Source organism: Mandrillus leucophaeus, unplaced genomic scaffold, assembly GCF_000951045.1.
Source record: "Mandrillus leucophaeus isolate KB7577 unplaced genomic scaffold, Mleu.le_1.0 Scaffold262, whole genome shotgun sequence".
NCBI lineage: Eukaryota > Metazoa > Chordata > Mammalia > Primates > Cercopithecidae > Mandrillus > Mandrillus leucophaeus.
In genome coordinates, this window is record NW_012102721.1 from 2,133,716 (window position 1) to 2,158,794 (window position 25,079).

At 47.0% G+C, this 25,079-nt stretch overlaps 1 protein-coding gene across 3 annotated transcripts in view; it reads left to right on the top strand.

Annotated features, from left to right (window-relative positions):
- The window catches only part of B3GALT5 (UDP-Gal:betaGlcNAc beta 1,3-galactosyltransferase, polypeptide 5), a 107,968-nt gene extending 83,373 nt beyond the window's left edge, over positions 1 to 24,595 (top strand). The window contains exons 3-5 of one of the 3 annotated variants that reach the window (XM_011984177.1): positions 7,057 to 7,287; positions 21,464 to 21,623; positions 22,253 to 24,595. In XM_011984177.1, coding sequence (XP_011839567.1) covers positions 22,253 to 23,188 — 936 coding nt within the window. In that variant the 5' untranslated portion in view covers positions 7,057 to 7,287; positions 21,464 to 21,623 and the 3' untranslated portion in view covers positions 23,189 to 24,595. Of the gene's footprint in view, positions 1 to 7,056; positions 7,288 to 18,642; positions 18,922 to 19,212; positions 19,225 to 21,463; positions 21,624 to 22,252 lie in introns of those variants that run through there. The other 2 variants (XM_011984178.1, XM_011984176.1) reach the window with 2 other exon arrangements.
- The last annotated feature ends 484 nt before the right edge of the window (positions 24,596 to 25,079 follow it).

The window sequence follows — 25,079 nt, forward strand, 5'->3', positions numbered from 1 at the left end:
TTCCTTCCTTCCTTCCTTCCTTCCTTCCTTCCTTCCTTCCTTTTTCTTTCTTCTTTGTTGATGCAGTCTCACTCTGTCACCCAGGATGGAGTGCAGTGGCACGATCTTGGCTCACTGCAACCTCTGCCTCCCGGGTTCAAGCAATTCTCCTGCCTCAGTCTCCCGAGTAGCTGGGATTACAGGCAGGTGCCACCACGCCTGGCTAATTTTTGTATTTTTAGTAGAGATGGGGTTTCACCATATTGGTCAAGCTGGTCTTGAACGCTTGACCTCATGATCCACCTGTCTCGGCCTCCCAAAGTGCTGAGATTACAGGCGTGAGCCACCGCGCCCAGCTCAGCCCGCATCTGGCATTTTCTAAGTCAGTGGCCCCTGCATCCTGTAGCTCTCCTAGCGGCTAACCTGAAACTATGGGATGCAGGGCTTGTTAGAGTCTCCTCTCTTCGTGCACATGAACAGAAGGTCTGTAAAGGGCTGAATAACAAGCTGTCAATCAGTAACTATAAAATGTAAATGATGTAACTGTAAAATGTAAATAAATAACTGTAAAATGTACCTGGAGGGCTCTTTAGCAAGCCTCTGGCATGGAGAAGGATACCTGAAGCTCCTCTAGTTGCTGCCATGGTAGAGGGTGGGGGTGGGCTTTACGGTGTAATTCCCATTTGACAGCTGAGGAAAGCGGAGGTCTGAGAAGGTAAATAACTCACCTGAGCTCTCACTGTTAGTGACAGGCAGAAACAGCCTTGCAACCAGGCTGCCTGTGTTTGGTTCAGACCCTCTGTGATTCAGACCCTACAGTTAAACCACCGATCATAACTGTAGGTGGTGGGCAGTGTCTTGTGGTTGATAAGCCGGGGGTCCCACCAGCCCTGCTCCTCCTGTCTTGGTTGGCTTGTCACCCTAGAGAGTGGCTGCCTAGGAGCCTAGTTGCATCCATCCCTGCTTCTGAGACCCCTTTCTCCCTCATGCTCCCTGGCTCAGACCCTCTTCCCCGGGTCAACAGTTGCTCTCGCACCGTGGGTGGGAAGTCCAGCTCTTTTCAGGATCTATGTGTCTCAATACAGGAAAACGCCTTAAGAGTACGTGTAAGGCTGTCAGTATTTGGGCCTATCCTTAAAAATTCTCAAACACGTTTTGAAGGAATTAAACAATTATTTGCCCAGCTTGTACTGAACTATGAGGCCTTGCAAAGATGAATTATTTGATGACAAAGTGGATTCTATCAAGAAAGATGAAATCCATTCTATTTTTTTTGAGACTGAAGACAGTTTTAATATTGCCTTTCCAATCTGGATGCTTTTTTTGTTTGTTTTTCAAGACAGAGTCTTGCTCTGTCACTCAGGTTGGAGTACAGTGGTGTGATCATGGCTCACTGTAGCCTTTATCTCCTGGGATCAAGCGATCCTCCTGCCTCAGCCCCCTGAGTAGCTGGAACAATGGGTGCATGCCACCATGCCTGGCTATGTTTTCTGTTTTGTAGAGATAGAGTCCCACTATGTTGCCCAGGCTGGTCTTGTCTCGAACTCCTGAGCTTAAGCGATCTAACTGCCTCAGGCTCCGAGAGTGCTGGGATTACAGGTGTGAACCACTGCAGCCAGCTGCATTTTTGTTTCCTTTTCTTGCTGTGTTGAATGGTGGAGACTTCTAGTATAATATAGTGGTGAGAACAGGTATTTCAAGGTTGGAAGATGCCAAAAAGTAGTTCGCCATTTGTAAAGAAAGTTTGGGATATTAGCTAGAGTTATGCACTACTACAAACATGATAAATCTCACATTATTAAAAACATGAAGTTAAAATCCATAGCAATTGTATTTTAGCTTCCAACACTACAGAACCGTGTTTATGCCTGGGATTTCCACGGTTAAACTGATTTTATAAAAATAAGTGTCAATGATGTCTCTTTAAAGCATTAAAGTAAATAAAAAAATTTAAAAAGCTAAAATGTGATATAAAATTGATGCCCTAAAGTCTTACTCTAACTTTGTGAACTAGAATATTAGCATTATGGAATTTAGATTAAAAAAAGTTCTTAAAATTAAGCTAGTCTTTTACAGTCCATTTAATGCTTGAATTCCAAGTTTTTTAATATCTTCATGATACATTAATTAACTATTTTCTGGAATAGCTCATTCCACCTTTAGATTTTACTAATTATTTGCATAACCATTGTTAAGTCTTCGATTGAATTTGATCTCGGTATTTTCTACCCACTGGTTCTTGTTCTAGTCTTTTCTTTCTCTGAGACATGGTTTCTAAATGTTAAGCATTTTAAGTGACATTGAAAATTCTTCATATTCCATCGTATAATTCTTCATATATTCTATCATATAATATATGCGCTCTTTCTCCTGGCCTCTCTCTTCTGAACATAATTCAGGCTTTATAAATCGTAATTCAGGCTTTATAAATCCCTGGTAAAAGTGAGATGTATAGAACTGACTGTCCAGGAGATTTTTTGATTCGTGTTCTAAACGCTGTGCTTTGATAGCCTGACTAAGAGGACTTTTGCTGTTTTGGTAGCAAATCCCACAACTTCAAGTGGAATTAATGATCCCCATTTTACGTATGAAAAGTAAAGAGGCACTGGTTCTTCACAGTAGAATACCCATTTGACTTGTCTGTGTTCTGTAGTAGCTTTCTCTGTAAGTGTTACTTTCCATAGGAAAATCTTCCCTATACCAAGTTACATGCTTCCAGTTTAAATAATTAATTTCTCCTTTGGCTGGTTTCTCATCACATCCACTCATTCATCAAGTGTATATTGCACTTGGGTGTACTTGGCTCTGAGCTGGGCATGAGGTCAGCTTCAGAGGCATTCATAAAATAGTGTCCTTTTTATTACAATATAATGATTGCTATAAAGAAGCATATATAAAGTTAGTAATAAATGGTAATAAATTATTTATCTCTGCTTTGAGGAAACCGAGAGGGTGGGACATTTCATGTGAAGAATGTAGGAATGGCCGACCTGAGAAGGCATGGAAGGGCATTCCAGGCCTAGGGACCTGCATAGACAAAGCAATTGAGGTACAGTAACTTGAGGAGTTACACACATTGAGGTTCCTCTTTTACATACCTCCTATTTGAATTTTTACCTTTCTTTTTTTGTTTGTTTTTGGATATTTCTGTTTGCTGTGTCTCTTTCTTTGGAAAGTACTTGCAGGATCAGCTGTTTTTGAAGACGTTAGAAAATACAGACGGGAACATTTTCCTCATTTTTTAAAATGGATTAACATATGGAGGAAGTGGGATAATTTTGATTTTGTCTTAGTCAAAATAGCCTATTTTAAATATTTTGTTGGCTGGGCATGGTGGCTTACGCCTGTAATCCCAGCACATTGGGAGGCTGAGGCAGGATCATGGCTTGAAGCCAGGAGTTGCAGAATAGACCAGGCAACATAACGAGACTCCCATCTCCACCAGAAAATAAAAGCTGGGCATGGTGGTGCGCCTTTGGTCCCAGGTACTTGGGAGGCTGAGGCAGGAGGATTGCTTGAGCCCGAGAGGTCAAGGCTGCAGTGAGCCAAGATCGTGCCACTGTACTCTAGCCTGGGCGAAAGAGTGAGAACTTGTATCAAAAAAAAAAAAAAAAAAAAGATTTTGTAAATGTTCTTTACTAATGGAATAGACACAGTAGGGAGGGGTAGCTTGTGTCCATTACATGAATGCAACAAAATGAATATTAAACTGGACTCAATGGGGCCATTGGCGAGGGCCTTGTGGAGACGCTGATGGAGATGGGCAGCGTCGCAGGATTGACAAAGCCTGTCAATGCAGTTTCATGTTGATGAAAATAAAGCCTGGGCCAGGCACAGTGGTTCATGCCTGTAATCCCAGCACTTTGCGAGGCTGAGGCAGGCAGATCACCTGCAGTCAGGAATTTGAGACCAGCCTGGCCAACATGACGAAACCCTCATCTCTACTAAAAATACAAAAATTAACTGGGCATGGTGGTGCACGCCTGTAATCCCAGCTACTTGGGAGGCAGGAGAATCGCTTGGACTCGGGAGGTGGAGGCTCAGTGAGCCGAGATTGCACCACTGCACTCCAGCCTGGTTGACAGAACGAGACTCTATCTAAAAAAAAAAAAAAAAAAAAAAAAAAAGAAAGAAAAGAAAAGCCTGCGTGAAAAGCCTTAGCATTAACACTCCTGGCAGCAACAGCTGCCTCGCCTGCCTCTGCTTTCGCAGCTGCTTTATGTAGGTGACAGGCGGATGGGAGAACAATTGAGCTTTTCTTCTGGTTGAATTTGAGTTTCCTCTTTCATTTGTGGGTTATTGTTTGAAAAGAAGTGTACCCACATTCTCTGCTCTGTCAGCATCTTCCTTCCCAAGTTTTGAAGCGTGCCACAGATTGCTAGGAGACAGCTGAAATTTTTAAAGCTTTTTATTATGTGTGCTTAAAGATGGGGTAGAGATGCTCCTTGATGAGGGAAAGGTGCTTTGGCGTTTGGCAAGAGGAGATCATGCCTGCTCCCCTGACCTTCCCGCAGCTCCTCGAGGCTGGTATGCAGGGGGAGTATGAGTTTTCCCTGCTCCTCTCTGTGGCTTATTTTGTAGAAAAATCATGCATTCTTGTGGAAGTGACTGACACTGACAGTTCTGTCAATCAAGGAAAATGACCAAGGCAAGTCTCAATCATTTCAGGACATTTATTTGCGAAAGTTAAGGATGGGCGCCCGGGAGACAGGTCTATGCCTTTCTCCTAAGATGATTTTGAGGTCTTCAGTATTTACAGGGGAAAGGGCAGGATATTAAGAAATAGGCAGTTTTCATGTGAGAGGTGGGTAAATAGTCATTCATGCCTTTGTCTGGCTCGGTGGATCTGCATTTTTACATTAGGTAATGTAGACAGCAGGGCAGAGGAAACAATCAGATATGCATTTGTTTCAGGCGGGCAAAGAGACGACTCTGAGTTCCGTCCTATGTCCCCCGCACCTGTGAAGATAAGCTATTAATTTACATTACCATGTTGAACTTTAATAGAAATGCTGTAGGGTAAAGAGCTTGGGGCTCACAGGAGTTTCCTTGTGGGCAAAATATGAGGGAGGTATGCAGCTTTTCATCTTTGTTGCCATCTTATTTAGGAACCCAAATGGGAGGCAGGCTTGTGTGAGCCAGCTGCCAGCTTGACTCTTCCCTTTGGCTTAGTGAGTCTGGGGTCCCAAGATTTATTTTCCTCTCACAGTTCCATTGCAAAAAGTGCAAAGTTCACAGTGATGGGAAGCATAGAGAAGGTACAGCTTCAGCGGCTTACGGAACCACTGTCTGACATTTGAAACGATGGCGTATATTCCTGGAGGGGGTGAAGGAATGTCTTGTGTTCTTGTGATGCGCAAGGAGGGAAAGGGAGCTAGCATTTATTAAACTCCTACCGTGTGCCGTGAACGCTTTCGTTTAATTCTCACAGCGACCTTCAGATTGAGTATTGTGACCTTTTAAAAATGAGAGCTTGGGTTGGGAGAGAAAAAATGATTTGCTAAGATTATGCAGGAGTGACTGGAAGACCCCAGCCCTGGCTTCCTCAGGGTCACAGGCTTCTACCTCCCCACCATGCTGCACTGACTTCTTGGGGGGACGAATGTGTGTTGACTGGCTCACCCCCCTATCTTCTCACTCTTCTTATACTGCCAGGAGTGGGTTGTGTTGTCAGATGATTGGCCCAAATTATGATGCAGTCATAGTCAAGAGCGTGAGCCACAGGGAATAGAGGCGTCAGGCATGGCCTGGTTAGCAACGTGCTCCCTAAGTCATGGCTGGAAGACACCACGTATTTCTCTGCTGGCCTGTGTCTACTCACCGTGCTGCTGACAACTCTATTGTGTCCAAAATCGCACTTTCCTGACCATTCCTGGAGTCGTTTTTGATAACCACAGGCAGCAGGAATATAAAGGCACAGTTGCCCTCTTCCTCCTATGCAGTTTGGTCCAGGAACAGAGACAACTTTCTCAACTGATGTTTTTGTTTTCTTTTCTCCTTTTCTGGAAATCACCCTCAGGTCTCGCCCTGCATATGCAAGCTTTTCTTTTCCTTTGGAGGGAAGCGGGAAATTCTCCTATCCTGATGGATTCAGCCAGAGATGGCTTCTTTTTCTTAAGTTCTTCCTTATCAGAATTTTCCCAGCAGGAGGTAGTGGTTCATGATGGATGCGTTGGTTTCCTCACATCTGGAAGATAACCAGTGGGGACTGCCCCAGCCGTGGTTTGGTGTGTGTGGAGCCTCTCTGTGGCTGCCACCACGTGGTGTCTCCCCATTTCACATCTGTGTGAGGTGGCTTGGACATATTGAGGTACTGGAGACCAGCAGCACCTCCTGGACTAGCTCCTTCCAGAGTCTCTGCTGGCTAAGAGGCAAACTGGGGGAGTCATGCTGGACTTGGAATAGAGACTTGTCCCTGTTCCAGTTGGGACAAGCTTTGAGAAACACCCACACCCCAAGGCAGGCAGTGGTCAAAAGGGGAGAATGATTCACTGTCAGCATCCCTATTAGCCAAACTGTCCCGACCCGGGGGTCGATCACTTGGTTAGTATAATAGTTTTTTACTCTGTTAAGCAAAGGTCCCCACATTAAAACCTGTTCTCAGTGAAATCTTAGACTCGGATGCTGATCCCGCAGCCACCCTCTGCCTCCCAGCACGGGCGGAATGATCTTGGATGCATTTATTCTTGCCCCTTGCACGGTTGGAGTAAAGTGCTTATGAAAACATCTCTTTATTGATTCTGCGTGCTTTTTAAAATTCCATTTTCAAGAGTGAGAACAGAGAACGTGTGATGTGACCAAAGGTCTCCTGCTGGTGTGGAAAGGTAGCAGGCTGCCTCTGCAGCTTTGCCCAGAAGCTGGTGTCCTGGACTACTGCTTCTCAACACTCCCGAGGAGCTCCCTTTGGCTGTAATCACCCACTGGCCTCCTCTGTATGAACAGCAGGGGTGAAACTCTTGATGTTACTTCTTCCTCCATTGAATAAGCCAGATTCTCTTTCTTCTGAGGAATAATTGAAGTCTTTTGCAGTGTATGTAAGCAAAATTACCTAACACTCTGAAATTTTTCGTACAACAGTTTCATCTGGAAAAGAGGCCATTGAAACCATGCATTTGTGTTCAAGTAAGAAAGTATATCCAAGTCACAAAGAAGCATCATTTGGCTTTTGGAGACATGGGCAGCTTCATTTCTCATTTGTTCAATCAGAACTCTCCGCTAGGCTTCTAAGTGCCACATCCTGTCCAGAATGATGAAAGATACAGAAAATGGTGCCTGCTGACCTTCTGGAGTTATTGACTAGTGAGAAAGGTGAGTGGTATTCCAAGGTTTGTATCAGGAATTAATAAAATACAATCCCAATAATTAAAGTGATACAGTACAATATGGGGTGCTGTGAGTAGTGATAAGGAAATGAGGATTAAAGGTAAGGAAGAGTTAGCTGAGCAGAGAGAGAAAGAAGAAAGCAAAACTGGGAAAGAGCAGGAGGGTCAAGAACTGAAAGGGGGTTGGGTACAGTGGCTCATGGCTCTATTTCCAGCACTTTGGGAGATGGAGATAGGCAGATCCCTTGAACTCAGAAGTTCGAGACCAGCCTGGGTAACATAGCAAAACCTCATCTCTACAAAAAATACAAAAATTCACTAGGTGTGGTGGTGCATGCCTGTTGTCCCAGCTACTTGGGAGGCTGAAGCAGGAGGGTCACTTAACCCTGGGAGGTGGAGGTTGCAGTGAATCAAGATGGTGCCTCCTCACTCTGGCCTGGGTGACAGAGTGAGACCCTGTCTCAAAAAAGCAAAGCAAAGCAAAGCAGAACAAAAGCTCCACACAGCTGAAAGGGAACAAGGATATCCTGATGGCTGAGAGGCAGAGGAAGTCACTTGGAACAACAGGACCTTCCCAGCCAACTGAAGGAATCTTTGGTTCTCATCTTAAGGGTTGCCAAACTTGTTTGTCAAGAACAAAATCTCACACCATGTAGAGTTAAGATGACTTCATGTAGCACAATTAAATCTGAGTGCTGGAAATTGCCTCCATTGCCTCTGGTTTAGGGTGCCTCATATAAATTGAAATCCAGCAGGCCAGTTTCTAGAATGATCATACTCCCTTGTTTTAATTAATTATTTAATTAATTAAATTTTTGGTTCTCGGGCCTCAGTCTCCCGAGTGGCTGGGATTACAGGTGTGCGCTACCATGCTCAGGTAATTTTTGTATTTTTTGTAGAGACAGGGTTTCGCCATGTTGGCCAGGCTGGTCTCCTGAGCTCAAGCGATCCACTGACCTCAGCCTGCCAAGCGCTGGGATTATGGGCGTGAGTCACCACGCTCGGCCCCTTGTTTAAAATCTTCCTCTTTCTTCCCCACCCCTTTGCCTGTGGTTTGCACGCTGAATTCCTATCACTCTCAAATTCTTCATGGAGACCTTACTTAAGCAGCCTAGAGTCTGTGGCTTTACCATTAGGGCAACAAGTTTCCAGAATAACCTGGGGAAGATGTTCTTCGGGAGACAGCACTTGTCTTTGTTTTCAAGGTGTTTTATATGCGGTGAAAGATACCATCCTCCTGTTATCTCACTAGATGTAGACAGTTAAAAAGTTTTACAAAATTTTCAGAGATTTCTAACGTGGTTGATTGCACAGAATAATTGGCAGCCCTATTAATGATGTTCTGGTGATCTTCTTTTGCTGTGGTATTAATTTGTTTAGTTCAGTTTTGGGTCAGAAGAAAGACCTCAGTGCTTTGATTCTTAGCTTATTGTGTAATCAAAAGCTTACTTTTAGAAAAAGTCCATTGTAGATTGGCCTTCCTGAGTCTGTAGACACCATATTTGACACAGTGGACAAAATTGTTCAAATAAAATCATTCACTGTTATTTGGGTTATTAATCAGAAAAGAATGCATCAGAGATTTAAAAGAATCGGGTTATAAAAATATTGACTGTGCTTTTGGCTGCTTAGAGATTGGGAGCTCTTAGTAGGGGTACTTAAAAAAAATAAAAAGAGAAAGAGCTTCAGCAGAGGGTAGATTGTAGAGTGAGGGGAGGGGACAGAGCCTGAATGGGGGCCAGACCTCCTAGCATGTGTACTTTCTCTTTCTCACTGTCTTGAGTCCTAGTCCCAAGACCGGGTGAGGTCATCTTCTCCATGTTTAGGAGAGAATAAGAGTCTAGGGGGTTAAGTGATGCTTCCTAGCATGAAGCACAGTGGATAGGTTGGAAGAGAGCAGCACTTCCCTCTGGTAGTGTGTTCTGGGGGACAAGTTTGGCTCTCCATGCAGTTGAGGGAAATCTGAGTAGACCCCCATGGCCACTCCCCATGACCAGTGCCATACTGTACACAGCAGGTGCTCAATAAATGCTGAGAGATGATCTTTGCTGTGAACTGAATTGTGTCTCCTTACAATTCCTATGTTGAAGGCCTAACCCCCAAAGGGATGGTGATTGGAGATGAGGACATTGGGAGCTGAGTAGGTTCAGCGAGGTCCTGAGGGTAGAGCGCTCATGATGGGATGAGCGTCCTTGTAGGAAGAGGCACCAGGGCTGTCTCTTTGTCGTTGTGGGGACACAACAGGAAGCCGACCATCTGCAAGCCAGGAGGAGGCCCTCGCCAGAACCCGGCTGTGCTGGCACCCTGATCTTAGACTCCAGTCTCCAGTACCGTGAGAAAAGACATTTCTGATATTTAAGCCACCCAGTGTGTGGTATTTTGTGGTGGCTGCCCAAGGTGACTAAGACAATCCTTAAAATGCCTTCCAGCTCTAAATTCATCAGTCCTGAGACCAGTGATCATGTGTCCAAATCCCTATCGCTTTTCTCCCCAGTCACTTAATTTGATTGGAGGCTTCTGTGTTGTATTGATGAATGGGACAGAGAGGCCCTGTTGGACTCGAGACTCATGGGCCCATAAAGCCCTGAGAAGAACCATGGGCCACGTGATGTCCTCGGCCAGAGTCCAGACTGCGCATTTGCTCCTCTTGGCCACTCTGAGCCACTCTGCCTGTCTCCAGCCTCCTTTCCCAGCTTTCCCTCTGCACACCATGCTGTTTCTGGAACCCACGGGGCCCTTCCGGATTCCCTGCCTCTGCTAGCCAGCCTCCCTGGAGCAGGTCTCCCTGAATATCCACAGGCAGGACCTCTGTTCTTTCCCCTGCCCCGTTAAAGAAAAGCCAGAGCTGGACAGGAGGTAGAAGGTGAAGACAGTTTCTATTCAGGAACTATCGCAGTAGGGGAAAGAGACCTCAGTATAGAGCTGGGCTTAATTCTGAATACAGCATGGACAAGTGGGGAGGTGCAGCCCAGAAGCAGGGTGGAAGGCTCAGTGGGTGGAAAGTTACTTAGAAGAGACCCCAGGGGCGAGGGGGATTCTGGCTAAACCCACCTTGTTGGAGGCAGACCAGGGTGACCAGACATCAAGGGTGGGGGACAAGGAACCGATCAGATAGCGATGGTGGGAATCTGGAGGCTGAGGCCAGGGCGACCAGACACTGAGGGTGGGGAAACTGATCAGATAGCGGTGGTGGGGGATCCTGGCCAAACGAACTTTGCAGGATTCTTGCTAACACTGGGCAGTGCAGAGACAGACATGGAAATGTAAAGTTGGAGGCCTGGTTGGGATGAGGATCCAGAGGCACCCAACTGGGGTCTCTGCCAGACCTCACGCACCACCCTACTGTGTCAGATCCCAGTTACTGCTTGGCTCATCCTGTGAGCCCTGAACCCTGCAAAGATTTGTCGTCTTTGGTGTGGAACCCCCAGCACCTGGACCCCTGCCTGCCCCAGGGGAGGTGGTCGAAAGAGGCTTCCCGAGGCAGTGGAAGGGCCTGGGATGAAGGGGCGGGGCTCTGCTCCTCCACTGAGAGACAAAATAAAATAAATACAGGTGATTTCTCTTGGTAGCCACGTCACAAGTTCTACTCCTGTGGGTCAGGGCCCGCTCCTCAAAAATTCCTGTGTTAAAGTCCTAACCTGCACGACCTCAGAATGTGACCTTATTTGTGGGTGACAGCTGCAGGTGACACGAGAGCCCTTCCAACAGGGTGTGCTCCTGCCTTCGCCGGTCAGCTGCCAAAGGCGGGCACAGGCTGCTCCTGAGGCTGTGTGGCCAGGGCAGTACCTCACGGAGCTTCCTGTGGCCACAGCAGCAGCAGCGTCTGCGAGCTGGAAAGGGGACGATGAGTGACACTTTTGTCCACCGTTCTTGGTTGGGCCGCCACAAGCAGATGGGAAAGACTGAGAAAGAAACCATTCCTCCCCGGGTGGGGACGCTTGAAATTCCCTTTCAACCAAGGGGAGGCCACAGGCACCCTGTTCATAGCTGCGTGCAGATGTCAGCGCCTGGTTTGTTGGTGACCAGCAAGGGTCCCAGCTGAGCTGGGGCGCTCTCCGGTGGCTCTGGTGGGGCAGCCACAGGATCCCGGAGAGATGGTTCAAACATCGTTTAGATGGAGGAGCCGCTGAAATAGACTTGACAGTTTATTTTGCTTAGTAGAAAAAAAATGAAAAATTATCAGCTACTATCACCATTTTTTAATAAGATTAAAAAGTGTATTTTACAAAAAAAAAAAAAAAGGTAAAAATGAGCAGCTCACCATGTCCCGCTTCTTCCACCCCAGCGCCAATGCCCTCCCTCAGCCGTGGTCCAGCCAGAAGACAAGGTCAGATAAAACAACCGCAAAGATAAAAGAAAAACCTTCTAGAGTGGCTGGGAATGAGGCCACCTTGACATCTTCCCCTGAATCGGTGCCATCGTGGTTTTGAAGTGTGACGGTCACCCAGCTCAGGGGTCCCCGCTATGTGAGCCTGTCCACCACTGTTCACCCTTGGTGGAAGAAGATGGGAGCACCCCAAAACATGACATCCTTATTTTCAGGGACCTCTAACTGAAATTGAGCTCTTCCTTTCTTTATGAATATAGGCACTGTCTTAGTTCTGTGCTGCTGTGGTAACAAAGTGCCTCAAACTGGGTGGCTTAAAACACAGACATTTGCTGTCTCGGGGATCTGGAGGCTGGAAATCCGAGACCAAAGTGTCGCTGAGGTTGGTTCTTCTGAGGCTGTCGGGGAGAATGTACTCCAGGCCCTCCCGCGGGCTCTGGGGGTGGCTGGCTGCCTTTGGCGTTCCTTGGCTGGGAGACGATGCCTCGAACCCTGCCTTCCTCTTCACGCTGTGTTTTCTCTATTTGTGAGTCTGTATCCAAATTTCCCTTAAGGAATACCCGTCATACGGGTTAGGGATCCCCCTAATGACTTCACTGAAACTTAGCGTAGAGCCTGTCTCCAAATAAGGTCGCATTCTGAGGTATTGGTGGCGAGAACTTTAACACGGGAGTTTTTTGGGAGGGGGCCCTCATCTACAGTAGTGGAACTTGTGGCTTTGTCACCGAAAGAAATCACTTGTTTTCACATCACACTGTAGCAGCAGCGGACATCTCCAAATACGGGGGGAGCTAGTCCTGCCTGCAAAGTTAAGATAGTTTTTATCAGATCTAGAGCTGGAAATCATTATTAAATGCAGCGGTGTGAAGTGTGTATATTATTCTGGCTCACTTTAAAAAATATTTTGATTCATTTATTTCAACATAATCGATCTCCCCTGTAACTCTGTATGTTTTGTATTGTGATCTCCCCTGTAACTCTGTATGTTTTGTATTGTGATCTCCCCTGTAACTCTGTATGTTTTGTATCGTGATCTCCCCTGTAACTCCGTATGTTTTGTATTGTGGTCTCCCCTGTAACTCTGTATGTTTTGTATTGTGGTCTCCCCTGTAACTCTGTATGTTTTGTATTGTGCGTGTAAAAACGTCACTCAGACGAGTTCACAGGCTTCCCCCGACCGTGTTGAAAGGGCCTGTGATGTAAGGACGTTTGTTGGGGGGCTTGTGGCTCCTTAACTGGCTCTGGAGCGAGCCTGCTTCCATAGTGAACCCTGTGAGGCCCAATTCTGTTCCTCCCCCTGGAGCTCCAAGAAAAGGTCATTGTCCTTGTAGCAGCTGGTGGCCCCCAGGCTGGGCTCTCCCTGCAGGTGCCAGCGGGCTCTCAGTAGGTGTGACCTGGGATGTGAGCGGTGAGCCAGGAGTGAGGCGCTGAGCACCTTCTGGACCACACTTCCCACTCTCCCTGGGGTTCAGGTCAGGCCATGGAAAGGGTACACCCTGCTTGTCTTACAACTGGACGGGTGGTGGGCACAACGCCTCTGGCAAGGTAGACCTTGAAGGCAAAACTGAGTTGAGGTTTGTTAGAAGTTAGGACGGAAATAGTTACTGCTGGGCATGCAGTGCTTCCCAAGCGTCCTGTGAGGCGGCAGTGTCATCACCAGTTTGACACAAGGACACAGGTGTAGAGCATGTAAGTGCCCTGGGCCGTGCTACACCACCACTGTGTTTGAGCTGAGATGTGAACCAGGGCCTTCTGATTCCTCATTCCTTCCATCCTAGCAGGCTGCCTGCAGTTAACAAAAGGGGCCTCCTGTATTTGCTCTGCAGCTTCTTCAGCTGGTTTATCATGGAAAACAGAGTAGATCCTGATGTGGCAATTAATGAAATATTATAAGAATTATCATAGCAGATCTCACAATTTGATCAAGGATCCTGCCTTCCATATCTGGCCAACTGATATGCAAAAGCAGCTGCAAAAACTTCAGAGCTGACAAAAAAAGCAAACTCCAGACTTTATTTCCTGGAATCTGTTTTGTGAGACACTGGCCCATGAAATGCTCTCCCCAAAATAGTTGGATCTGTGGTCGAAGAAATTTGGGCAATTCTACAGAAGATGTGTTTTTTTCAGGGACTTATTTTTCATTAAAATTATTTAAAAATATTAACGTGGTACAATGTGCATATAGTGAAGTGCACAGATCTTAGCTGCATGGCTCAATGAGCTTTTACGTATACTTCCACCCATGTAACCACCACCCAGATCTAGAATAGAGTGTATTCGTCTCTCCTGAGGTTCCTCTGTTCCTTGCAACCAATAATTCTCCACCAGTGGTAACCATTCTGCTGACTTCCTTCATCATTGATCAATTTTGCCTGGTTTTGAACTTCGTATAAATGGAATCATTTCATGTCTCTCTTTTCACTCAGTGTAACGTCTGTCAGATTAATACATCATGTGTCAATAGTTTGTAGTTTTTATGGCTGTGTAGCATTTCATTCATCCATTCTGCTGTTGATGGAAATTTCTTGACTAGAGTTGTGTTATCGATGTATTGCCTCTTGGCTCCAAATTCACCCTTTTTGTCTGGTCTCTGGAAATGGGTCTGGGCCCTCTAAATAGTTTCCCTCTGCAATCTGGCTCTTGAAGTTTATCAGTGGAGGGACCCGGAGGGGCATTGCTTGGCAAGACAGCAGTTTCTCCGCGTACACCCACTAGGTGTTTTGTAGCAGAGTGCATCTGGTGAACTGCTTTCCTGGCAACCTAGAGGGCAGATTTCTGGCAAGTTCCAGAAGGTGGATTCCAAGCATGTTTCTCCAATGTGGATCTGCTATAATGTCTCTGCCATTCAGTGGGCATAGCTGTGCCCTTTCAGTGGGGTCTAGATCTCAGCCCTGATTGGGGGCATTTTCTCAGTTGCTCAATCTCAGCCCTAGGGGCAGTGGCCATTCCTTATATATGGTTGTTTGTATATTCTTTGGAGCTGTCTTGATTTTATTATTGTTAGTCTCTCATTACTCCATTTCCTTATTATAGTAAATGATTCTTTGTATTTGACTTTACCTGGTCAAAGTACTATGTGGTTTTTCTTTCCTGTTTGGATCTAGATCGATACAATAATTTTTGGCAATTATCAGCAATGCTGCTGTGAACATTCTTGACCGTGTCTTGGTGGACATAAGCAATAATTGCTGCTGGGTCTGTGTTCAGGAGTGATTTGCTAGATCATAGCACATATGTTTCGCCACAGCAGAAACTGCCAAGGTATATACAGCTTTCCAAAGTGTGTTAATTTACATGCGTGCTAGCAAGGTAGGAGAAATACAGTTGCTTCCCAAGTAGCTGGGATTACAGGTATGTGCCACCCTCCAGGTAAATTTTTTGTAGAGACAGGGTTTTGCCATGTTGGCCAGGCTAGTCTTGAACTGCTGGCCTCAAGTGATCTGCCTGCCTTGGCCTCCCAAAGTGCTGGGTTACGGGCGTGAGCCACTGTGCGTGGCTTCATGATAAAACTTCAACGGATGAGGAGCTGCTTCTTATGATGAGCAAAGTAGGTGGTTTCTTCACATGGAATCTATTCCTGGTGAAGATGCTGTGAACATTGTTGAAAGGACAAGAAAGGATTTACAGTATTACGTAGAGTGAGTTGATGAAGCAGTAGCAGGATTTGAGAGGATCGATTCCAATTTCAAAAGAAGTTCTACTGTGGGTAAGATGCTATCAAATGGCATCGCATGCTACACAGAAATCTTTCATGAAAGGAAGAGTCCATTGATGTGGCAAACTTCATTGTTGTCTTATTTTGAGAAATTATCACGACCACTCCAGCCTTCAACAACCATGACCCTGATCAGTCAGGAGCCGTCCACATTGAGGTGAGGCCCTCCACTAACACAAAGATTATGATTCTCTAAAGGATCAGAGGAACATTAGCATTTTTTTTAGCAATAAAGTATTTTAAATTAAGATATGTATGCTATTTTTTAGGCATAATGCTGTTACACATTTCATAGACTCCAGTATATTGTGAACATAACTTTTTTTTATTATTATACTTTTAAGTTCTAGGGTACATGTGCACAACGTGCAGGTTTGTTACGTATGTATACATGTGCCATGTTGGTGTGCTGCACTCATCAACTCGTCAGCACCCATCAACTCGTCATTTACATCAGGTATAACTCCCAGTGCCATCCCTCCTCCCTCCCCCCTCCCCACAATAGGCCCTGGTGTGTGATGTTCCCCTTCCTGTGTCCAAGTGATCTCGTTGTTCAATTTCCACCTATGAGTGAGAACATGCGGTGTTTGGTTTTCTGTTCTTGTGATAGTTTGCTGAGAATGATGGTTTCCAGTTGCATCCATGTCCCTACAAAAGACATGAACTCATCCTTTTTTATGGCTGCATAGTATTCCATGGTGTATATGTGCCACATTTTCTTAATCCAGTCTGTCATTGATGGACATTTGTCACTGATTCCAAGTCTTTACTATTGTGAATAGTGCCGCAATAAACATACATGTGCAGGTGTCTTTATAGCAGCATGATTTATAATCCTTTGGGTATATACCCAGTAATGGGATGACTGGGTCAAATGGTATTTCTAGGTGAACATAACTTTTATGTGCACTGGGAGATAAAAGTATTTGCTCTATTATGATATTTGCTTTATTGCAGTAGTCTGGAATGGAAACTACAATATCTCTTGGGTACGCCTGTATACAGAAGGAAATTTATTATGAGGAAATGCTCGTGCAATGATGGAGGCTGGAAACTACCAAGATCTGCAGTCAGCAAGTTGGAGACCCAGGAGAGTCGATGGTGTGGCCCCAGCCTGTGTTTCAAGGCCTGAGAACCAGGAGAGCCAGTAGTCTAAGTTCTAGTTCAACAGCTGGCAAGCTCCGGACCCAGGAAGAGCTGATGTTTCAGTTCAAGTCTGAAGGCAGGAAAAGACTGAAGGCCGAGCTCCAGGCAGTCAGGCAGGAGAACTTTCCTTTTACTCACGAGAGGGTCAGCATTTTGTTCTGTTCAGGCTGTCAATTGAGTGACCCAGAAAAGCTGGCACATAACATTCACCATCACGTTGCAAGAGCTACAAACCCCTCTCTGCTTCTAACACTGACGCTCAGTCGTCCTCCAGTGGGCAGGGAGCTGGATGCTGGGAGGACCGTGTGGGCCTGGGCAGTTTCTGAGAATCTCCCTCCGCCCTGTGACTTCTTAATTACTTAGAGGGTCACCCTGGTTGCTCACTTCAGCTCACTTGGGAGATTCTCTCTGCTTGAGGCCGGGGTAGGCCTAGGTCTTACGGGGTCTGAAGCTTACACAATTGGGGTGGGGGGGCATTCCTCTTTAAGAAAAAGAAAACAGTGGGCGTAAGTCGTCCTGCAGCTTAGCTCCACTAGTCTCATGGAAAATTTGCCTCCTAAAATGTCTTTCCTCTGAGAAAGGCCAGGCCTCCAAAGGCCCAGCCAGGCTGGTGTCAGTCTGGGGTCAGCTGCTGGGAGGCTGCAGGCCATGTGTGACGCGGGAGTTCACCCTATCCCAGTTTCCGACGGAGAAGCATCGTTCTTGTCCACCCCTGTCATGCTCTTTTCCACCTTCCCCAGGGGAAGGGATATTTTCAGTCTCTACAGCGAATCCGCTGACACATTAAGGTGGGCACGGTGGTCTGGGGTCTTCTTGTTTATAACATGGTGCCTGTTACTGGTCGGCTCTGTACAGGCAGTTTCCACTGGCATTGTTCACCAGGCCAGCCTAGAGTGGAGTGACCACATGTTAAAACATAGATTCCTGGGCGCCAGACCTGCGTTATCAGAATCTCTGTGAGACGGAACCTTTCAGCCTGGGTTTTAAACACGCCTCCCGGGCTGACACTCACTGGATTTGAGAACCGTGGGGTTGTTCAGAGAGCAGGGACATTGATGTTGTTGCTTCTGCATTCTTGGTGATGCTGTTCTGTTCTCCCAAGGCCCGTGCAGTGGTGAGAGTCTCCAAGGATACAAGACAGTGATCTGGAGCGAGTGGCCTGAAAGTGGACCCTAGCACTCAGGACTGCCAGCACCCTCCCTGGGTTTCCTTGGTCTGGAATTCCCATCCCTTGGTTCCACCGGTTACATCGCACCTCCCCTTCAAGGAACAGTGCAGGTGCTGTGCCCTTCGCAGGGCTCGGGATGCTCACTAGCTCCCTCTCCACCGAGGGCCGCAGCCCCTGGAGACCCCTTGAGTTGAGTGCTTTGTCCTCGCATACTCTTTCTGGTCTCATAGTGGGGCTCGGCCATTGTCCCTTCACTCCAGATCTCTCCTTTCAGATCCAGGAGGTGCATCTTGAACTTAACTTTCCAGACCCTCCCTTCAGTGTTCCAGTCCTTAGAGAGGTGGACTCCTGATTCCTTTGTCTCTGTGCCCTGTAGCCTCAGGTCAGGCTTAAGGCAAGGTCTCCTCACCTGGCCTGGCGAGAGTCCCAGGATGCTGTGCGTGCCTGCGCGGGTAGGATGCGGTTACCCAGATTTCCCCTTAGAGAGCCTTTCCCTGTCCTGACGGCTCTAGCTTTGTGTGTTACTTACTTGTTCTGCTTTAATTCAAAATGTACCCAGCAACCAGCTTATGCACAGCTCTCTGGGGTTTCAGGAGGGGTATAAGACATAACCTTTGTCCTTCAGGCACTATGGCCAGAAGTGGGGCGGTGACCTAGGCAGGGGGCAGGAGCCAGCAGATGGGATGTACTCAGAGGAGCCTGCAGCAGGCAGAGGCAGAGAAGGGAGGTCTACACGTTCTGAACTATATTTATCTCCTTCAGTTCCAAGGTTCTCTCCTGGCATCTATATTGCTCACAAGTTACAGAGCAAAGCCTGGTGTGATGGTTACTTTTAGGTATCAACTTGGCTGGATTAATAAATACCTAGAGAACTGGTAAAGCATTATTTCTGGGTGTGTTTGTGAAGGTGTTTGCAGAGGAGATTGGCTATGAGTCAGTGGGCTGACTGGGGAGGATCTGCCCTCTATGTGGGCAGGCACCATCCATTCACTGGGCCCAGATAGAACAAGAAGGCAGAAGAAATGTGAATTCCTCTCTCTTTGCTAGAGCTGGGACATCCTTCTTCTCCTGCCCTTGGACATCAGAGCTGCAGGCTCTCTGGCCTTCGGACCTGAGGATTTATACCAAGCAGCTTTCTGGGTTCTCAGGCCTTTGGCCTTGGACTGATAGTTACACCATTGGCATCTCTGGTTCTGAGGCTCTTGGACTTGGACTGAGCCACACTTTTGGCATCCCTGGGTCTCCAGCTTGCACGGCCTTCACGGTATTTCCCAACCTCCATAATCATGCTAGCCAATTCTCCTAAGAAATTTCTTCTCATCTATCTGTCTGTCTGTCTGTCTATCTATCTATCTATCTATCTATCTATCTATCTATCTATCTACCTACCTACCTACCTACCTACCTACCTACCTATCGTTTGATTGATCTACTAACCTGTTGGTTCCATCTCTCTGGAGAACCCTGACTAATACACCTAGAGTGCAGAATCTGCTGGAGAAACTGCCATTCCATTATTGACTGGCTGGTCAGGCCACATAGCCTGGGGGTCTAGATGTGTTTGGAGGTAGGGCTTCTGTAGCACAGATAGTGCCTGTTCATGGCTCTGTCCCAGGTAAGGCAGAGCTAGTTTGTGCAAAGAGCTTCTGCTTTCCAGCTGGCCTGGGGTGGCTAGGATCTGGAGGCACAGGCTGCCCTTTCCAGGCTCTGTCTGCTGGTGCTGCAGGTACCCCTGACTCCTCCAGTGGAAGGCTGGCCCCCCGGTCCTCTTTAGGCACAATACAGACTCAACCAAAGATGCAGATGCCTCATGTATGAGGATTCCGAGCTGTGACTTCTGGTGGTGGTTTCTTGGTAACTCCACTTTAGGCAGGAAAAATGTTCAGTTGCCCATGAAAACAAGCGACCCTAGGGGCTTTGGCCAGTTGGGTTTGGCACCTGCTCTGCCTCCTGGGAAGCAGTTTGGCCAATTCACTGCATGAGGTGAGCGCCCATCCCTGGAATTTAGATCCCTGTGAAGGGTCCTGAGAAAAGGCACATCAGAGAGAATGAGAATTTAAGGTTTACTGTTAAAGCAACCCATAGAAAAAGAGCAGAATTATTCAAGCAAGGAAACAAAGTAGAAAAATATCTTCTTTCCCTTGCACTTGGTTTTTATGCTTCTCTGTAAAATGTATTGTCGGGGAGAAAGCAGGCCCCCAATCCCCTTGATCAGCTACATGTCCTAGCTATGCAAATAAATAATGACAGAAAGAAAGAAAGAGAGAAAGAAACAAAGAAAAGAAAGAAAGAGAGAAAGAAAAGAAAGAAAGAAAGACAGAAAGAGAGAAAGAGAAGGAAAGAGAAGGAAAGAAAGAAAGAGAAAAGTAAAGAAAGGAAGGAAAGAAGGAAGGAAAGAAAGAAATGAAAGAAACTTTGCAGCGACCTAGAGCACCAGTTCAGACAAGTTCTGGTCTCCTCCTTGCCTTCTGCTGTGATTTCTCTGAAGTTGCTGGGGGCAGGAACTGACCAGGAACTCCCCAGGGGTGCCAAGCAGAGCAGGTAGTTTGCCTCCAGGAAAGAAGTCTCTGGAGAGCGAGCTGGTTCTAGAAAGCTCCATTGTTATTTCATGTTGCTTTTGGTGAATATATTTAGAACAGAATTTTGACAGTGAAATTTTGAGGTGCTCTTTTGGCCATCAAAATCACCAGCTCTTGGCTGGGCACAGTGGCTTGCCCTTGTAATCCCAGTGCTTTGGGAGGCCGAGGCAGGGGACTGTGTGAGCCCAGGAGTTTGAGACTAGCCTGGGCAACATAGTGAGACCCCATGTCTACAAAAAATACAAAATTAGAAGAGTGTGGCGGCGTGCGCCTGTGGTCACAGCTACTTGGGAGGCTGAGGCAGGAGGATTGCTTGAGCCCAGGAGTTCAAGGCTGTAGTGAGCTATGATTGTGCTACTGTGCTCCAGCCTGGGAGACAGAGTGACATCTGGTCTCTGAAATAAAATTTAAAAGCCCAAACCAACTCCGCTTTTCACTCTTTCACTTTCATCTCTTGCTGTCCTTTCTGTCCTCTCACCCAGGATGACATTTTTAAAGTGCCGCTATTGTGTTAAGAAATGGATTTATTATCTGTGTTAAATTCTCTCAGCATTACCTACAGACTCTGTTATGTAAATAAGGTAAATTATCAGGATGAGAAGTGAGACTCTAATTTATGAGTTTACTGTGTCTCTTTAAAAAGCTGCTAGGGTGGCCGGGCGCGGTGGCTCAAGCCTGTAATCCCAGCACTTTGGGAGGCCGAGACGGGCGGATCACAAGGTCAGGAGATCGAGACCATCCTGGCTAACACGGTGAAACCCCGTCTCTACTAAAAATACAAAAAAACTAGCCGGGCAAGGTGGCGGGCACCTGTAGTCCCAGCTACTCGGGAGGCTGAGGCGGGAGAATGGCGTAAACCCGGGAGGCGGAGCTTGCAGTGAGCCGAGATCGTGCCCCTGCACTCCAGCCTGGGTGACAGAGCGAGACTCCGTCTCAAAAAAAAAAAATAAATAAATAAATAAAAGAAAAAAAAAAGCTGCTAGGTCCTCTCTTAACTTTCTAGGCTTGAAGGATTCTAGGGGATTGGCATATTGTTACTGTTGTGGACTTTGTTTGCCTTGATCATACCCATGAGAAAAGTGAGGCTGGGATGGGGGCTCAAATGCGTGCTCAGAGTCACATAAGTAGGTTGGAAGGTGACACTACAGACACGGCAAATTGTGAAGGCCTGCTGGTAAGGCGCGATTGATTTGAACGACACTCTTTTTTTTTTTTTTTTGTTCCTAGTGATTCCTGACAGAATCATCATTTTTGGTAAACAAACCAAGCCCAGAACCTGATAATTGTGAAGCACTCTACACTGACAGTTCTTTGAAACAAATTTCCTCCTGGCATTTACACTGTGGCTTTAGCTTTCAAACCGGAGGGTCCTCTTACCCAGCAAAAAGTGAGTTATACGCTTTCTTAATGTTATAACATTACCACGGATGATCCTGAACTTGCCGAGGATAGCAGAGACGGGTGGGCAGAAGAGGAGAGAATCAGATCAGAGACTGTAAAAAGTAACGTAAAAAAAAATAATAATACTTCTGGCAGAAACGGAATTTGAAGGTACTTGTGCACATCAGCACACTGGACTTGCTTTTTTTGGGGAGCAGGAATGCTGCTTAATTAGATCAGAGAAGAATGCAAGCGTGGTTTCCAGACCCGCAGCTTGTTTTGCTGCGCTTCATCATGGAGTCAGAGAACGGCAGAGCTGGGGGGGAGTGAGTGAGGGGCCTCGTCCCATTTCCCTACAGACAGGCAATCGGTGACTCCCATAGGTTTAGGGCTGCAGAGCCGGGACCAATGCCCAGAATCTCTGAGCTTTTTATCTTACACCATGAAGTGACAGATGCTGGCAGATGTCAGACCTCTGTGGTTTACTGTTTAACCATGCAGCACCCGACTTCTGTATTCAGCGAGGTTCTAGAGTTTCCAAAACACGGGTCCCTTCTCCCACCTCAGCCTTCTAGCATGAAACTGGACACATCCTCATGCTTTTGAGGTCTAATCATTGGATTTTGTTCCTTTCAGATGGCTCGCCCGAAGATGAGATTGATATATATTTGCCTTCTGGTTCTGGGGGCTCTTTGTTGGTATTTTAGCATGTACAATCTGAATCCTTTCAAAGAACAGTCCTTTCCTTACAAGAAAGACGACGGGCACTTCCTTAAGCTCCCAGATACAAACTGCAGTCAGACACCCCCCTTCCTTGTCCTGCTAGTGACCTCATCCCACAAACAGTTGGCTGAGCGCATGGCCATCCGGCAGACGTGGGGGAAAGAGAGAATGGTGAAGGGAAAGCAGCTGAAGATGTTCTTCCTCCTGGGGACCACCAGCAGTGCGGCAGAAACAAAAGAGGTGGACCAGGAGAGCCAGCGATACAAGGACATTATCCAGAAGGATTTCCTAGACGTCTATTACAATTTGACCCTGAAGACCATGATGGGCATGGAATGGGTCCATCGCTTTTGTCCTCAGGCAGCATTTGTGATGAAAACAGACTCAGACATGTTCATCAATGTTGACTATCTGACCGAACTGCTTCTGAAGAAAAACAGAACAACCAGGTTTTTCACTGGCTTCTTGAAACTCAATGAGTTTCCCATCAGGCAACCATTCAATAAGTGGTTTGTCAGCAAATCTGAATATCCGTGGGACAGGTACCCACCATTCTGCTCTGGCACTGCCTATGCATTTTCTGGCGACGTGGCGAGTCAGGTGTACAATGTCTCCAGCAGCGTCCCATACATTAAACTGGAAGACGTGTTTGTAGGGCTCTGCCTCGAACGGCTGAACATCAGATTGGAGGAGCTCCACTCCCAGCAGACCTTTTTCCCAGAGGGCTTACACTTCTCTGTGTGCCGCTTCAGGAGGATCGTGGCCTGCCACTTCGTCAAGCCCCAGGCTCTCCTGGACTACTGGCAGGCTCTAGAGAATTCCCAGGAGAAAGATTGTCCGCCTGTCTGAGAGGAGCCCAGAGGCACATCCGGACAAGTTTCAGATAACCTGTGGGGATAGTGTTTACAAGATTTTGGAAGAGGGGGTGGGACAGAGGATGCCGTTCTTTAGTGCTGAAATCCACGCCAGAATGTCGGTGTCCGTGAAGCCACTGATTAGTTCCCACTTAGTGCTCCAGGCAATAATAGGCACCCTGTCTCTTGGGCACACACAGTCTCTATACTAAGTGTTCGACATACACCTGGATTTTCGCATTTCAGGGGTTAGTATCCTATGACACGGTGGGTGTTACCATCTCAATTTTACAGGTAAGGAAACAGCAGCTGCGAGAGGTACAGGAACTTGTCCCAAGGCTCACAGCCAGTAGACATAGGAGCAGGAATGAAAATCGAGCACTTTCAGAATCTGGTGGGCAGCCCCTGACTTGAATCACTCCCGTGTGCTGCCTCCCTTAGGAGGGGACAGTGATGATGAGGTCTCCAAGCCGGCATCCTTCCGTCCCTATCCAGAGTCCCCTCCACCTCAGCTCCCAATCCTTGTGCTTTTTAGAGCTAAGCCTGGGATGACCAAATTCACCGCAGCTCCTTCATTCACGGGGCTGGACGTAGCTGGGACCGAGTCCATGTTACTGGCTCGGTACTCAACACAACCCAAGTTTCATCCCAGGAAATGTCCTCGCCGTGGATGCAGCTCACATGCTGAGGAACGGCCAGCTCTGGACAGAGTTCTTATAAATGTATAAATTAGGCTCAGAAACCACTGCGGTCTGACCTGCTGTACAGGCTGCCCACACTGCTGACCTCACTGGTGAGCAGCATGTCACTTCTGAGCCATCTGCTGCTCTCTCGTTTCTTCACCCCAACTGTCCCTTGTTTTCGATCAATGGGGACCAGCCACTGCCCCAGGAGCACTTTAGGGCTCTCAGTTCAAACCAAAGGACAGTTGAACTGGGATGTGTTTCATGCGGGATTCTGGGAGCTTTCTGGGAATTCAGCTGGAGTCAAGTCAAGATGCTCTCAAGGACCTTTCGGACACAGAGCCCCAAAGTGGGCCCTGGTGAGGCAGGGGTGGGCCTGCGTCCACTTCCCAAGCCTGAGCCAAGCTCATCTTCACTGAATTTCTCATTTGGCCGAGTAACAACTGAACTTCGTGGTTTGGTGTTTAGCCTTCAGTTTATTCCGCTACCTCCCACCCAGAGGTTTGTGCGAGCCTGTTTTGCAGGGTTGTGTGAAACCAAGGCACTTCTTTGTAAGAGGTTTTGCCCATTCAGCCACGGTCATGTGACATGCAAAGTAATCTTGCTCCTAATTATAGAAATGATTTTTTTTTTTTTTTTTTTACTTTACCAGACTTTACTTTGTACTCAGAGAAGAGGCCTCACATGGCTGTGTCACATATAAATGTTGGACTCAACTCCTACTTGAACTCAGGAAAAGTTACTTGCTGCAAAATGGTTTTGACCATGTTCAGTTGCAAAAGTCCGTCTGATATCCTATTTTGCATACCATTTCTTGTGTCTGGATTATGCTGCTGCTTTGTAGACGTGTTTCCTCATCCTGGCCGCTCTGAACGCACTGGGTCATGTTCAGAAAAGCCTCCTTCTCAGGTGGAAAAAATCAGGGACTGAGCTTGTCTTTTGAAGCCCAAATTTAAGAGCCACGCCCCTCGGTTCCATAGGATGGGCTGCCTCTCATTCTGAAGATGACTGTGCTTTGAGGGAGAAGTCGTCTGCCGAAGAAGACCAGGCAGTAGGCCTGGGTCTGTGTTTCATGGTCTGTCTTGTCAGGTGTGTGTCTGTGTGGCCACTGGTCTCAGTCGGCGAGGCCTGTCCAGCTGCTGCCTCTGTGTGACTGGCTTTGGGTCTGGTCTTCACAGCATCGTCCCACAGCTCCAGGGACAA